This window comes from Leptonychotes weddellii, chromosome 7 (assembly GCF_054177405.1).
Source record: "Leptonychotes weddellii isolate Sample4059 chromosome 7, ASM5417740v2, whole genome shotgun sequence".
Taxonomy (NCBI): Eukaryota; Metazoa; Chordata; class Mammalia; order Carnivora; family Phocidae; genus Leptonychotes; species Leptonychotes weddellii.
Genome location: NC_138375.1, coordinates 86821289 through 86835842, shown reverse-complemented (window position 1 = coordinate 86835842; position 14554 = coordinate 86821289). Strand labels below are relative to the sequence as shown.

The following is a 14554-nucleotide window of genomic DNA, read 5'->3' as shown; positions in this document are numbered from 1 at the left end:
ATTGAGAACTCAAAAACAGCATTGCTACATTGTTGATGCGTGAGTTTTCATTTAGGATTGATTAGCTATAAAACCAATACTTTCAGTCAATTGAACAACTGAAGTGAGAATTAAACTACAAAGATATGCAGTCACCAAGTGGTGAGCCAGAGTTTTAGCCTGTGTATAGAATTTGTTTGTTTTTTTTTTTTTTTTACAAGTTATATGTTTACTCTTCTTTTTCAAAACTATAAAGTGGTTTATTTGAGATTTACTCTCTCCATAATACTGTTTTTGATTGAAAAAGCTTACTAGATGCAAACTAGTCAACCAAGTAATTGAAGTAATTTTCTCACACCCTCTCAAACCCGAAGGTTTTGTCTTCATTACCTTGCTGTTGTAGATGAAATAGTTTAAATCTCTGAATAATTAATGTCTTGGTGTTAATATTGTCAGTTGTATCTTTTTGTACCACCTCTGTGTCCATTTCTTTTTTAATGCTGTGTCCATTTCTTTTTTAATGAATTGGAATCACACAGGTATAGAGTTTTTAAATAACATTTTCTTTTCTGATGGCAGAAGCAATACTTTTACTATGTTAAAAGCTTGGGAGATAAAAAAACACAAAGAAAAAAAATTACCCCAATTTTACCACCTAGAGAGAACCACTATTTAACATTCCTAGTAACTCTCATTTCATTCTTTTGTTCCACTTATATTTTATGTTTTAAGAATGATTTTTCTTTCTCTCCCAGTCGTGGCACAGATTGAAAAACAAAAGAGATTTGAACAGTATACTACCTTTAAGAGCTGCTATCCTGAAAAGATAACTGGCCTGTATTTCTTAATAAAATCTTCTGAGAAATAAAGAACAATAGTAACATCATAATGCATTTTGTTTACCTCCATGGTTTCTTTTTAATTGTTCTTGTTTTCATGTTTTATTTTTAAGAGGACATACTTATATAAAGATTGCATATTTTATTATGACATTTCCTAATAAAACCCTTTGATTTAAAGATGTATTTTTGAAAATGTTTACATTGATTAGGAATATTATGGCATGAATTTTCAGATCAGATAAAATATTTTTTGGGGAATTATCTGAACAAATAAAAGGTTTTTGATATAACTTCAATTAATTATGCCACATGCTAATACTGAAGATATGTGTGGAATTTTGGAAAGGGATTGATTCGTACATACTTAACGTATAACGTACAGTAGATAGTTTGTTGCCTGTCTATTCTAGTAAAGTGAAGATTCAAGCCAGTTATTCAGTTACTTGAAGCAAAATGAAATCTGTTATTTCACTGAAATCACTGCAGAAGCATGAAATACTGGACAATTGCCTTAAGTCTTCACTTGACTCACCAGGATAGACTGAGGCTTTGGGTGTGTCTATATTAGCATTTCATTAGTACCTCACATGCTTTTGATGTACTCTTGAGATTGCTTTAAGTTTTTTGTTGAAAACAGTACATTTTGCACTGTAGTAATATGAGCACTAACTCTGTATTGTTCAGCAGTTAGTAAATTGTTTTAAAGAATTAGTTCATTGTAGACATTTTGAAAAGATTGTAAGTCCCCTGTGCTTTATGATAGTTTAGTGCATTGTGCACTTTTACTTTATTTCATGTTTTCTTGCTTTTATTTTCCCTGTGACATGAAGCATCAGAAACTGGGGAAAGATCAAAGTTGAGATTATATCCTATTGATGGTATCAGATTTCTTCTGTATACGGTTATAGGATTGTAATCTAAACTGGAATTTTTAGGCAGTAAGCCACTATAAAATGTTTTAGGTAAGACATAAAATTATTATAAATAAAAACTTAATGTTTGTAAAGATAACTTTTTTAGTATTTTTTTTTTCCATATGAAGAAGTAGTGGTAGCTGCTAAAAAAAGGCTACAGTGTTTTATTAAGGTTGTTTTTGGTTTATGTAAATATTTGTAAATTGGTCAGTGCCTGTACATTTAAATATGAAAAGTAATCTTGAAAACAATTTTAACTTTTTCAGAAGGACTGTGTACAACTTCTTTTAGACCTGCTGTAGCACAGTTTGTACCTCTAATGTATTTGGGTTTTTTGCAGACCAATTCAAATGCTAAGACTTTTGCTTTTCTTTGACTTGTAAAGGTGCATATTTTCATTTTCTTCTTTAAGTTTAAATTTTTGTATGATGTCAAATGGAATAAAGTTTATATGTGGACATTGTTGGTGTGTTTTTTTTTTCTTCTGTGCTAGTCTTTTGCGATGAGATTGAGGCTGTAATTCTCATCTAGAACTGAACTGAATCTGTCTTTTATGCTTGATAATATAGATGATACAGAGAATCTTGGAATTGAGTTCATTCTTGGTTAAGCAGCTAACCACATCAACACCGTATTTCTCTGGCATTATTAGGAATGAAGCTTTCCACATAGGTGAATTTTTTAGATTACTCGTGTTTAACACTTTTGAGGCAATGGAGCTTTTATACATCAGTTCTTTTTCTTGGTAATTTTCCTAAAATATACACTGTGCAACTCTTCTTTATCAGAATGTACTGAGTATAATTAATATTCTAGTGATGACTCTGATAATCATTAAAAACAATAAAAAACAGTCCTGGTACTCTATGGTAATACTGTGTAGCTCTCAGGGATGTGTAAGTGCAAAGGGCGTTCTACCTCTACAGTATTGGGACATTTCCTAAGAAAGCCCTAGCATTCATTTACCATGGTATGGACTCTTTTATTGCCACTGTTTTCTCAGCGCTCAGTGCCACACACTCCCCCACCCCCTCATCTTGCTGCTGCTACTTTTTAGCTATCTTGCTGTAACACATAGATAAAGAAGTTATTTGTTAATAAATTTATACCCATTTCTAAATCAATAGACTGAAGCCTAAGATTATGTACCTTGTGATAGACAGATGTGTCAGATAAGTGGGCTGTTAATATATGAGGGAATTTTTTAGACTTTTAAATTATTTTTAGTTTGAATTTTTGAATTTTTGTGTGGTGAATAATACATTCTTTTATGTTCTATTTGTATTGATCTGGCCATTTCATTTGCATGCATTGTTAAGAAGATAGTGTTAGAAACTTAAAAATGTGTAATCCGTACTGCAGTTCTAAATTTTGGATTGGTTTGAAGTAGGATCTTTGCAAATAAATCTTGACTTTAATTAGTGTTCCCAAGAAATTTTGAGTTAGATGGAGGGAATATACAGCAGCTACCTGTAGTTTTGGTTAAGTGTTTAACAGATTCCCACAACTATGATTGCATTCTTTTTGTCGTAGGTGAGGAGTCAGTCATTTGGGATTACTAGTTGGATAAACCTAGCTCATGTTAAGATAATAACTTGCTGAACCTGATTTAATGAACCCTGGAAGACTGGACTCCTCTGTCTTCCCTTCCCATACACACCAGCTGATACATCTATACTGTATCTGAATTATCTGCAATTCTTTCCTCACAGACTTAATACACACATACAAGCTAGTGTAACTGGTGAATATTACCTAACTTATGTTCATATTTAACAACTCTGTGAATAGAATTTGCTGTAATTAAAAATAAATGTTAGCTCTTCTAGCCATAAAATCATCCTCATGAAAAGAAGACTGTTAGAAAGATATCTCTATCTGTTGTATGTACTGAGCAGGTCTGGTCCTGTTTTCTTCAGGCAACATTCATTAAGTGTCTACTCTGTGCTAAGTTTTGCTTCTGGCCTTGTAAGAGATGGGGATGGTGTGGAAAAAGATGAGTAACAAATTTATAGAGTGTACTGAGGGAAAGAGACACAAACATAATTTGAATATAGGATAATGGAACCCAAAAGGGGTATTGAACTTAACCTGGGCATATCAGAGAAAGGTGGGGATCTTGAATGGAGAGTCACCAGGTAAATAAAGGTTGGAAAAACCTTTCAGGCAGAAGGAACTGTAAATAAAGGCACAGTGGTGTGACTTGATAAATGTTGGGAATCCTGACTTCTAAAGAAGAAACCAGACAAATGTGGGTTGTTATCCAGTGTTCATCTTCCCTAAGGAGCTTGGGCTTTAGTCCTTGAGCATAGAGAAGCCATTGAGGGGTTTTAAGTATGGGCATGCTATGATCCAACGCAAGTCTGGGGCCTTTGGGTTGAGCTTCAGACAGAACTTAGACTTTGGCCAATGTGAGGAAAATTATTTCTCTTGAAGGTTTTTAGGGGAGATAAAAATGCCCTGACTTAAACAGTCTACAGGTCACCGAGGTCGAGAATACACAATTAATTGATTTGCAACACAAAAGGAGCCAATATGAAGGAACAGTGGTTGAAAACGGCCCTTGAAGATGGCAGACCTAGCTTTGTTTCCCATAGGATCACATACTAGGCAGGAGACCTTGAGCCAGCCAGCTTCCCAAGCTCTTCTGAGCCTCAGTTTTCTGATCTAAAAAACCAGCATTGCAGTTAAACATGCCACAGCAGAATTGTGAGGGGGTAATGGAAGTGAGACCCTTAGCAGAGTGCCTGAACTAGTAAGCGCTCTGCTCAGTAAGGAGTAGTTACTTGGTTGGTTGAAGCGTCCATCAAGTAGTTGGGCACCAAACATACAGCACACCAAAGCCACACTGGAGGGAAGAGAGGCACGGCTGGGTGCCTTTCCTCCTTTCAAGTCCCAGGTGCAGCTGGAGCCTGCCCCGCTTCGGAATGGTGATCAAGAGTTGCCCAAAGGGCCGCCAGGGATCTGCCTAAACTGGGGCGGGGAGGGCCGGGGCGGGGGGGAAGTTGGCAGACGCTGGGGAAGAGGGGAACTCGCTGAGCCCGGGCCCCAGAAGCTCGGTGGCGAAACTTTGACGCCTTCTATTTAAAGTCTCGGGGCTGGCCCGCCCCCGGGGCCGGGAATCCGAGCCGCCCGCCGGGGCAGGGCAGAGCCGGGCCGGGGCCAGAGGCGCAGTCAGAGGGAGAACACCGGGCGCGCGCGGGCGGCTCCGGCTCCAGCTCCGGCTCCGGCCCCGGCCCGGCAGAGGCACGATGGCGAGCAGCGACAGCACCTACGCCGCGGAGAGTCCCCTCGGCTCCGACGGGGACGAGGAGGCCACCCGAAGGCTGGAGAGCGACGAGGAATCGGAGAGCGAGGAGGACGAGACGGCCGCGGAGTCGGAGGAGGAGCCGGACGCCAGGTAGCGTGCGCCCCTCTCAGGCCACAGCCCGAGCGCTCGCCCGGCCGCGGGCCTGGAAATGCGGCCTCGAGGGCAGGGGCTTCGCAGGGAGACTCCGCACGCTTCCCTTTTCTTTTTCAGCTAGCGTGCCTTGCCTCTGAGCTATGCACTTTCTCTCAGGGGGTGCTGCCTTGGTAAGAAACTTGAAGGTGAAGGTGCTTGCTGTCAGCTGGAGTGACAGGCCCGCCTGCAGCAGCAAAGTTCATTACCGCCCCCCCTCCTCCTCTCCGCCACCCCCGCCCCCCCCTCCGCCCAACAACTTGTGACTTGCTGCTCTTGTTTATTCCTGGGGGTTTACTTAGGGTCCTGTCTAACTGCAGAAATGTGTTGAACCGCTTATATTTGGCCCAAGGCATAGGAACAATCTTAAAAGCCTGAGCTATAGAAGAGAAGGGGATATGAAGTGGGGGTGGAGACGGAGAGCGCTGCTCTGGAGCCTTCAAATGACTGACTGGAGGTCTCTTGGAACCTGCACTAGGTCGCTGTAAGAGGACTTTAATTTGGTACAAAGGCTCCTAAATTACTTGGAGAAAAACATAAGTTTCAATAACCCCTGTTCTTAAAATCCTTTTTTTTTTCATGGTTCCAAATATCAACGTTTCTATGAATGTGATTACAGTTAGGCAATACCGTATTAAAAATATGGGTTTCCTTCCACTTCCATCTCCCAGACTTCATGTAGGCCCTAAAATGAGAATAGTAGGACTCATCTCCTATTTGGATTTGTTTCTACTTTCACATGTTATCTTTGGGGTATGGGTTTTTTGTTTGTTTGTTTGTTTTGTCAGTCAGTGATGTCCTTTCCTAAATCTATTAATATCAGAATGGCTTTGTAGGGGACAGATGGATGTGCAACATTTCAGAATGCCCCTCTTACTCAAAGTTAAAAGTTCTGTCCAACCAGAGCCAGCAGAGCTGAAGTTGAAATAGCCCATGGAGTAGCACCGATTAAGGGGACTAGTCAGTCAGTTTAGAAGTCTGGAATGTTGGTCACATATTTATCTAGTAATTGCCAAGTGGGAAGTAGGCACAGCACCTATCCTCAAGGGCTTTATGGAAGAAGTTAGCAATATGGGGAGTATGAGTCTCTGTGCTAAATAAATGAGAGGGGCAGGGAGGAAGAGAGTGTATAGATCGGTGCTGCTTTGAGAAGTGGGCATGATCTGGGCTTTAGTGAGTAGGCAGAAGATGCAGAAAGGAAAAGAGGAAGAGAAGGTACCTGTGGGAGACGGAACAGGGAGTAGTGACCTGTGATTCCTGGACAATACTGAGAAGGGAAATCTGCCAATCCCAGCCTTTATAACCTTTCCCCCTTAGTGGTGTTCAGGATCCTTATATCTTTGCCCAACCAAAATTTACCACCTAGAGAATTTGCAAACTCATTTACTCTAATATGTGAGCAGCTGACAGTGATTCAAAGCACGTTGAGGTTGCATTGCCCTTTAACAAAGGTCAAGATCTTCAGGTAAAGATAGGATTTGTCTGCAGTAAATTTCAGCCTGCTCTGACTACAGATGGTAAGGTGGACATTAGGGCAAGAATTGGAATTAATAGGGTGAGGGCAACCAGAGGGAATGGGGTGGGGGTGGAGGCCTTGCAAACCATCACACTTTTTAATTTTGGATTTGATGACATGGGTAACAAGAAATCAGTAAACTTGTGAGCAAGATTTAGGAAAACAGACTAGAGTTATGGAAGGATTGCTGATAGCAGACTGGAAGTTGGTTTTAGAAGGACTCAGATCAGGGAGACAGTAACAAAGAGAAAGATGTCTAGGGATTGAACCATGGCGAAGGCCAGGGGAAAGGAGATGAGAACCATAGCTAGAAGTGGAAGATGTCAGCGGGCAGGACCTCTCAGGGGAACTGGGAGTCCCCGACTTTTTCCTACCTCAAGGTGTTGTCACAAATCAAGCTATTTTGTTGTAAGTTTACAAATATGGCCTAAAGTTCTTTTTTTTTTTTCCCCTGAGGCTAGGTGAGAATTTGGAATATTCTCTAAAGGATGGGATGTAAGAATGCTGTCCCATCCTTCTTCGCCCCTTCCTCTTGGCTCTGCTGCCAAAGTTTTAGAGTTATAAGAGAGTCCACTCTGTGCCAGTCTTAGTGCTGAGTGTTTACGGATATTTTCTCATTTTATTTTTTTATTTATTTTTTTTTTTTAAAGATTTTATTTATTTATTTATTTGAGAGAGCGAGAATGAGAGAGAGAGAGAGAGCACATGAGAGGGGGAAGGTCAGAGGGAGAAGCAGACTCCCTGCTGAGCAGGGAGCCTGACGTGGGACTCGATCCCGGGACTCCAGGATCATGACCTGAGCTGAAGGCAGTCGCTTAACCAACTGAGCCACCCAGGCACCCTATTTTCTCATTTTAAACCCTCCCAGCAACACTATGTGCTGACTGTCCTTTTATAGATGAGGAAACTGAGGCTGCATATGATTTACTGAGGGTATAAGGCAAGTCATAGAACCCGGAGGTGAGCCTGGGTCTGCTTCCTCCAAGCTGCTGCTGGACTTTCACCACCTCCCTTCTTGTGCAGGAGAGAGACCCTTACTGTAGGTGAACCTGGAACAGCTCCAACTAGCTTCTACCTTGAAAAATTACTAGACCTCATTCTTTGCATAATAGTAGGAGTTTCCCCCCATCTTGAATGGAAAGGCTGTTTGCATTTTCTTGGCGGTTGGAACCATTCTCAGAAGTTAAATTACAAACTGGGTTTTTTTTTAAACTGAGAGGCACTTAATAGTAAATAAATGGAAATAGCCTAATAGTAACAGAATGATTATTGCATCTACTTTATGTGATGTTACTAAGCCATTATTAAAATGCTATTTATGAAGATTTCTAACAATATGGGAAGTATGCATATTGAATATGAAAGAAATGCTCATTGTATAATTTAGAATGATTTCACTATAAAATATGTATTGGAAAAAGGCCTAAAAGGTTAATAAAGTTTCATAAAAAGTTAATAAAGGTTAACATAATGAAGAATATAATAAAAGTTATGGTAACCTTTATTAACCTTAAAGTTAAAAAAGGTTTATAGTGGCTGTCTCTAAGTGGTGGGATAATGGTTGACTAAAATTTTAAAAAATAGGGCACCTGGGTGGCTCAGTCGTTAAGCGTCTGCCTTCGGCTCAGATCATAATCCCAGGGTCCTGGGATCGAGTCCCACATCGGGCTCCCAGCTCGGCGGGAAGCCTGCTTCTCCCTCTCCCACTCCCCCTCCTTGTGTTCCTGCTCTCGCTTTCTCTCTCTCTCTCTGTCAAATAAATAAAAAAAACAAACAAAAAAAACCCAAACCTTTAAAATTTTAAAAAATATCTGTATTTCTTGGTTTTTCTATAATGAACAGGTAGTGCATTTTATTATCAGAATAAAAACTTAAAAATTCAAAAGGCACAAGTGTAATCTGCTTGTAAACCTTTTCCTTACACTTTCAAAAATGGCAGATGGAATTATCCATAGCCACGTTTCTGAATCAAGGAAAAAATTCCCTTTAATTATAAAAATGCTTTTCTAGTGCAGAAAAGCTCACTATTACACATGTCAATGCTTGTATTGAATCAGAGAACTACCCTCCTGATATATTATTTAGTGATAGGAGTATGATATACGGCATGAAGAAACCCGAGTGTGAATCCTACTAGGCATTCTATCATGGGCAAATTCCCTATTTTCTCAGAGCCTCAATTTTCTCATCTGTAAAATGGTAGTAATACTTCCTAATTTATAAAGTTGTCATAGGATTAAATAAACTATGTGAATATGTGTAAGAGTACTTGCCTTTAGTAAGTTCCCAATAAGTTTTAGTTTCTTACCTCCTTTCAGATGAACCATTATTGGCAGCAAAGCTTTATCTTCTGCCTACCTCCATCAGTGAGGGGAGAATGATTGTCTCTGTTTTTAATATGAGTCATGATCCTATTTCACTTTGACTTTCCTATATTCATTCATTCACTAAACATTCATGGAATACCTACTAATTGCCATGGACCATGCAAGGTGCTAGGCATACAAAAATTACTAAGAATCCATTACTGTTCCAAGGTGTTCCCATTCTCATTGGAGAAATAGAAATAGAAAAACACAATTATGTCATTAACTGTTACAAGAGGTTTGAGGAAAAAAAGGTCTATATGAAGTACCTCAAAGTAGGGATCTAGTCCTGGGATCCATCTTGCCTGGAAGGAATGGGGAAGTTTTCATCAGGGGCCTTGGGAGCAGGGTATTCAATCATAATAAAGTGCCTAGAGAGCTAATAGTTTGTGACTGTCAAAAAGGATTTTTGTGTTGCTAAAGCTTCATACAAAAGTTAGATGTAGAAAGCAGCTCTATAGAACCCATAGGATGTTCGAGCTGGGAGAAGCTTTAGAAGCATCTTTTCCCAGCCAGTCCGTTTGCAGATTCAGAAGCTGAATGTCAGAGGACATTTGTTCAAAGTCACACAAGTTTTTAGTGGTAGAATTGGGACTAGATCCAGCTGCCTCAGCTCCAATCCAATGTTCATTAATTTATTCATTCAACAAACATTTATTGAACTCCTGTGTGCCAGACACTTTCTAGGCACAAAGGATATAGCAGTGAACAAAATGAACAAAGTTTCTGCCTTCCTGGGAGTGACTTTCCAGTTTGGGGAGATAAACAAATAAATACGTAATATGCCAGGTGGCAATAAGTGATAGGACAAATGCAGCAGGATACGGGTTATGCTGTTTTGGATATGTGTTGGTGAAGAAGGCCTCTCTGATAAGGTGACATGAGCAGAGAAGGAAGGAATGAGCGTCCTAAGAAAAGGGAGGAGCTGCTCCACGGGCACTGAGGCAGGAACACGTGGGGCTTGTTTGAGGACACAAGAAGGTCAGGTTGCTGGAGCAGAGTAAATATGGGGGAGAGGGGTGGGAGGTGAATCTGAGAAGTAGTTGGGTTGCAGATCAAGTAGGGCTTTACAGGCCATGGTAAGGACTTGATGTTTTAGTCTGAGTAGAATAGGAAGCTGTATTCGGTCTACCGTATCACTCAAGGTTTAAAACAAAGACCTGGTGATTGCAGTATTCCATTCAATAGTAAGGGCCCATGCATTCATATATTCATTAATAATATTTATTGTATGCAGACTGTGTGCCAAAAACTGTGCTAAATGTTTCAAACGTATGGTCTTCTACACGGAGGGAAGTATGTAAATAGGCACTCATTATTTTTGCTTTTTTCTGACTGGAGACCAGTGAAGCCTGACCCTTTTAGTCTTTCTGATAGATTACTTAGAAATTTTTCAGTATTTTTGCTTTGGATCATTTTCTGTTGTTCAATTTTAAATTCTCTATTTAAGCACAGAGGATTTTTGCCACAGTAGTACCCAAAACTTAAAAATCATCTTGAATTGCAGTTTTGCTCGTGCCTGTATAAAATAGGTCTGTCTGAGCTGATAGGAGTAAAATTATTAGTGACATTTACATTTAACTAATCATTGTAAGAAACAAAACTTTTGGAAGGTGAAGGCAGTTTGTAAGGGGTTTTTGTTATTAGTACGGAGCACTCTGTTTCCATGTATCTATTTATATGCTGTCTCCCACTGCTGTGCTTACCCAGGTGTTTTGACAAGTGTGTTATTTGAGCCAGCCCTCTTTTGAGGTCAGTGGAAAGAGCTGAAATGGGAGGGGTGACTGCTCAGGATGCCAGAGACTGAGGGAGGAGAGAGATCACAACAGGCGCTTGGAGCCAGAAACTGAAGAGCTATTTAAATGTTCGCTGCATGGGTATTACATGCCCTTGGTTAGACTTTGACTCAATGTAGAGAATACAGCAAGAGTTGGATTTTTTTTTTTTTAACAGCAAACCTATTAATGTGTGGAACATATTGACTATAGAATTTTGCAAATATAAAAGAAATGTGTCTTATATTTCTTGGATATTCTGAACCTAGGCTTAATGAAAACCTTGACTCAATTCAGACAATATAGCCAAATTCCTCTTCCTACCAAGAAAACTTAGAAAGCCAGGTTTAAGAGACTGGACGTGGCTTGTACCTGAAAGAGTAATCTTTGGCTTAGGCCAGCATTATCCAGTAGAAATATTATGTGAGCCACATATGTAATTTAAAATTTTCTAATAGCCACATTAAAAGATGTAAAAAGCAGGTGAAATTAATTTAAATAATTTAATTTAACCCCATATCCAAAGTATTATCGTTTCAACATGTAATCAATATAAAAATTATTAATGGGGTATTTTATATATTTTTATGCTAAGTCTTTGAAATTTGGTGTGTATTTCACTTTTCAGTGCATCTCGATTCCTCCCTCACAGCTATGTTTCAAGTACTCAATAGCCACATGTGGCTAGTGGGTACCATATTAGATGATGCAGGCCTGATAATACCTAGACATCCATTAGCTTCACTGGAATCCATAGACCTGCTCCTAAAGTTGTATATGCCAGGCCCTGTGCTAGGCACCAGGAGCATGAAGGTGATTGGGTGGCACAGTTGCTTCTCTCAAGGAGCTCAGTCTGGCACGGGGAAGGAGTTAGCTTCAACATAATGTCATAAGCATTACACTAAGGACATTAACAAAGGAATAGAGAAAAGACATATATTCTTTTCTTTTTTTTTTTTTTTTAAGGTTTTATTCATTTGAGAGAGAGAGAGCACAAACCAGGGGAGGGGCAGAGGGAGAAGGAGAAGCTGACTCTCCGCTGAGCAGGGAGCCTGGTGCGGGGCTCAGTCCCAAGACCCCGGGATCATGACCTGAGCTGAAGGCAGATACTTAACTGGCTGAGCCATCCAGGTGTCCCAAGATATACATTCTTCTTAAAATTAGATTTAGAAAGGTTTTGCAGAGGTAATACAGCAGCTGGGCAGAAAGATATTTCAGGCACAATATGTGGTTAGATATTCCTTTAGGTCCTAGTTCCAACTCTTGTGCTGTTAATTGCTGCTCTGTCTAAGCTTTCTTTTTCTCCTCTAGAAGCACTCAGGATTTCTAAGCCTGAGAATATTTGTTGAATGAATAAGTGAATGGCATGAATAACTGAACGAATGAATAAACAAGGGAATTGTCAAATCATCCAGACTCCTGTGATAAGCAAATTTAGTTGGGAGGTTGAACCTGTTAGATTAGGGAGAATTTTGGTACATTCATTGACCAGGAATTGACAATGTTCAGTGACTCTGGAAACACAGTAGTTTGGAAGGGACAGTGATAAGTACTGAGGGATTGTTCAATTAGGATGTCTGCGGTCATCATTCCCAACTTCTGTGACTTGTTGGAAAGCCTCCCTTAGACTGGCCCTTGAGCCAGATCATAGATGGGAGGATAAGAATAGGCTTTGCTTTTTGTCCAGAGAAAAGTCCTCTATTAAGGCAACTGAAGTGTATTCAGTTCCAAAATTCCACATCCTAATCTGATAAAGTCCATGATATGTGGGAAGATTAATTGATGCTACTGTTGTCTACCAAATTGAATGCTCCAAACCTTCTTATGGAGCCACTGATGTTTTCTTAGTTTGATGATGCTTCTCTTTTAAAAAAAAAATTCGCATGCTAAACAAATTTACATTCACCACAAATTCCTCTTAATGTCTGATTTCAGTAGGGCACTTAAAATTGTTGATTTGTAAATAAGATTAATTTCCTCCTGTTATGACTTTGTTAAATTAACATTTGTTAAGTGGAGCATAGGGTGCCAGATGGTGAGCCATAGTTTGACAAAAGACCACAAGAGAAATCGCAGTAGACAAGTTTATTACTCACAAGTCCTGGAGGAAGTACACAGCATAGCTCAGGGGGCCACATGGGGAAGTCAAGGCAGAGTGCAGCGAGAAAGTCAAGACCTGGGACATATGCCTTTATTAGGGTCCATGAGTGGAGGACTTTGGGGCTTCCTGGGCTGAGACTGGATCAGTCAATTCAAACTAAAATGAGTGGGGTTTTGGTAAGCTCCATGGGGGTCTTATCTAAGGGGCATAGAGCAGGGAGGCATTGAAGATGGGGGAGATTGTTGATCACAAGAACTGTTGGGGAAGTCATATCAGGAACTTCAGTGGCATGTGACTCTTCAGATGGTTACCCAGGGCATGTGCTAGCGTGAGGGAGGCTGGTGTCAGGTTAAGGCTCCTGCAGGTCACTTAGCCAAACAAAATGGATGCTGAGGGAGCAATACCTCAGAGTAGCTTAGCTAAGCTCATGACACCTTCAATTTTAGAAATGTACTTACTATAAAAAAAGAGGCTCATTAGCAAATATTTATTGGGGACCTACATAGAGTGAGTGAACAAAACAGAATTCCTAATCTTTAGAGTTCAGTTTCTGGAGAGGGCAGACAGTAAACAAATAATCTCACATGCAATTAGTTGAAGTGAATGCATTGGTGAAATGAATTGGGCCTGGGGAACTGAAGTGGGGGTCTACCAGGACCCTGGCCCATCAAGTCTCAGTCCCTTAAGTTTCCTTGCTCATTTCCCTGTGAGTTGTGTGTCAGTCTCTGGGTCCATCTGGCTAGCCCTTCTCTGTCTGCAGAAAAAGGTGTCACTGTCCTAGGTCCAAGTCTGGCAGGAAAGCCTGGCTGCTGATGGCACTTATCCTGGAAGGGGCCTTAGCATCATTTCCCTGACTTATGTTTCTGATGAGTGAACAGAGACCCAGGGAAGAAGGCCAACCATTATTTACTCAAGGAATAGCGAGTCTATTCCTTGCACTGTCACTTGTTATTTTGAGTTATTTTCACAATAACTCTATGATATAGGCATTGTTTTCATCTCTGTTTTATGAGAGAGAAAATGGAGGCTTAGCTGTACTGAGTAATTTATCTAATGTCAGGCAGCTGGAAAGTGCACTAGGATTCTAACCCTAGTCTAATGGCAGACTGCTGGAACACTCATGAATTCTGGGCTCACCTCAAGTTCTTGCATATGTATACACAGTATACACACATCTGGTCTTTATTAGCCAATTTCTTTCTTTTTTACTTGAGTGTAAAATTACTTTTATTTTATTCTTTTTAATCCTTTAGAATCTTAGATTTTTTTTATTATGTTATGTTAATCACCATACATTACATCATTAGTTTTTGATGTAGTGTTCCATGATTCATTGTTTGCATATAACACCCAGTGCTCCATGAAGACGTGCCCTCTTTAGTACCCTTCACCAGGCTAACCCATCCCCCCACCCCCCTCCCCTCTAGAACCCTCAGTTTGTTTCTCAGAGTCCATAGTCTGTCATGGTTCGTCTCCCCCTCTGATTTTCCCCCCTTCATTCTTCCCTTCCTGCTATCTTCTTCTTCTTCTTCTTTTTTTTTTTTTTAAACATATAATGTATTATTTGTTTCAGAGGTACAGGTCTGTGATTCATCAGTCTTACACAATTCACAGTGCTCACC

At 40.1% G+C, this 14554-nt stretch overlaps 2 protein-coding genes across 8 annotated transcripts in view; both read left to right on the top strand.

The window, feature by feature from the left end:
• TENT2 (terminal nucleotidyltransferase 2) overlaps positions 1-2193 on the top strand; it is a 68372-nt gene extending 66179 nt beyond the window's left edge. For all 6 annotated transcript variants that reach the window (XM_081826676.1, XM_081826675.1, XM_081826674.1 and 3 more), the window contains one exon: positions 735-2193. In XM_081826676.1, the coding sequence (XP_081682802.1) occupies positions 735-809 (75 nt within the window). In that variant the 3' untranslated portion in view covers positions 810-2193. The remainder of the gene's footprint in view (positions 1-734) is intronic.
• Positions 2194-4765: 2572 nt separating this feature from the next.
• The window catches only part of CMYA5 (cardiomyopathy associated 5), an 88679-nt gene continuing 78890 nt past the window's right edge, over positions 4766-14554 (top strand). The window contains exon 1 of one of the 2 annotated variants that reach the window (XR_014147111.1): positions 4766-5135. Coding sequence is in view for 1 of the 2 variants with exons in the window: in XM_031026558.2 (XP_030882418.2) it covers positions 4987-5135 (149 nt within the window). In the remaining variant the exon portion in view is untranslated. The remainder of the gene's footprint in view (positions 5136-14554) is intronic. The other variant, XM_031026558.2, reaches the window with a different exon arrangement.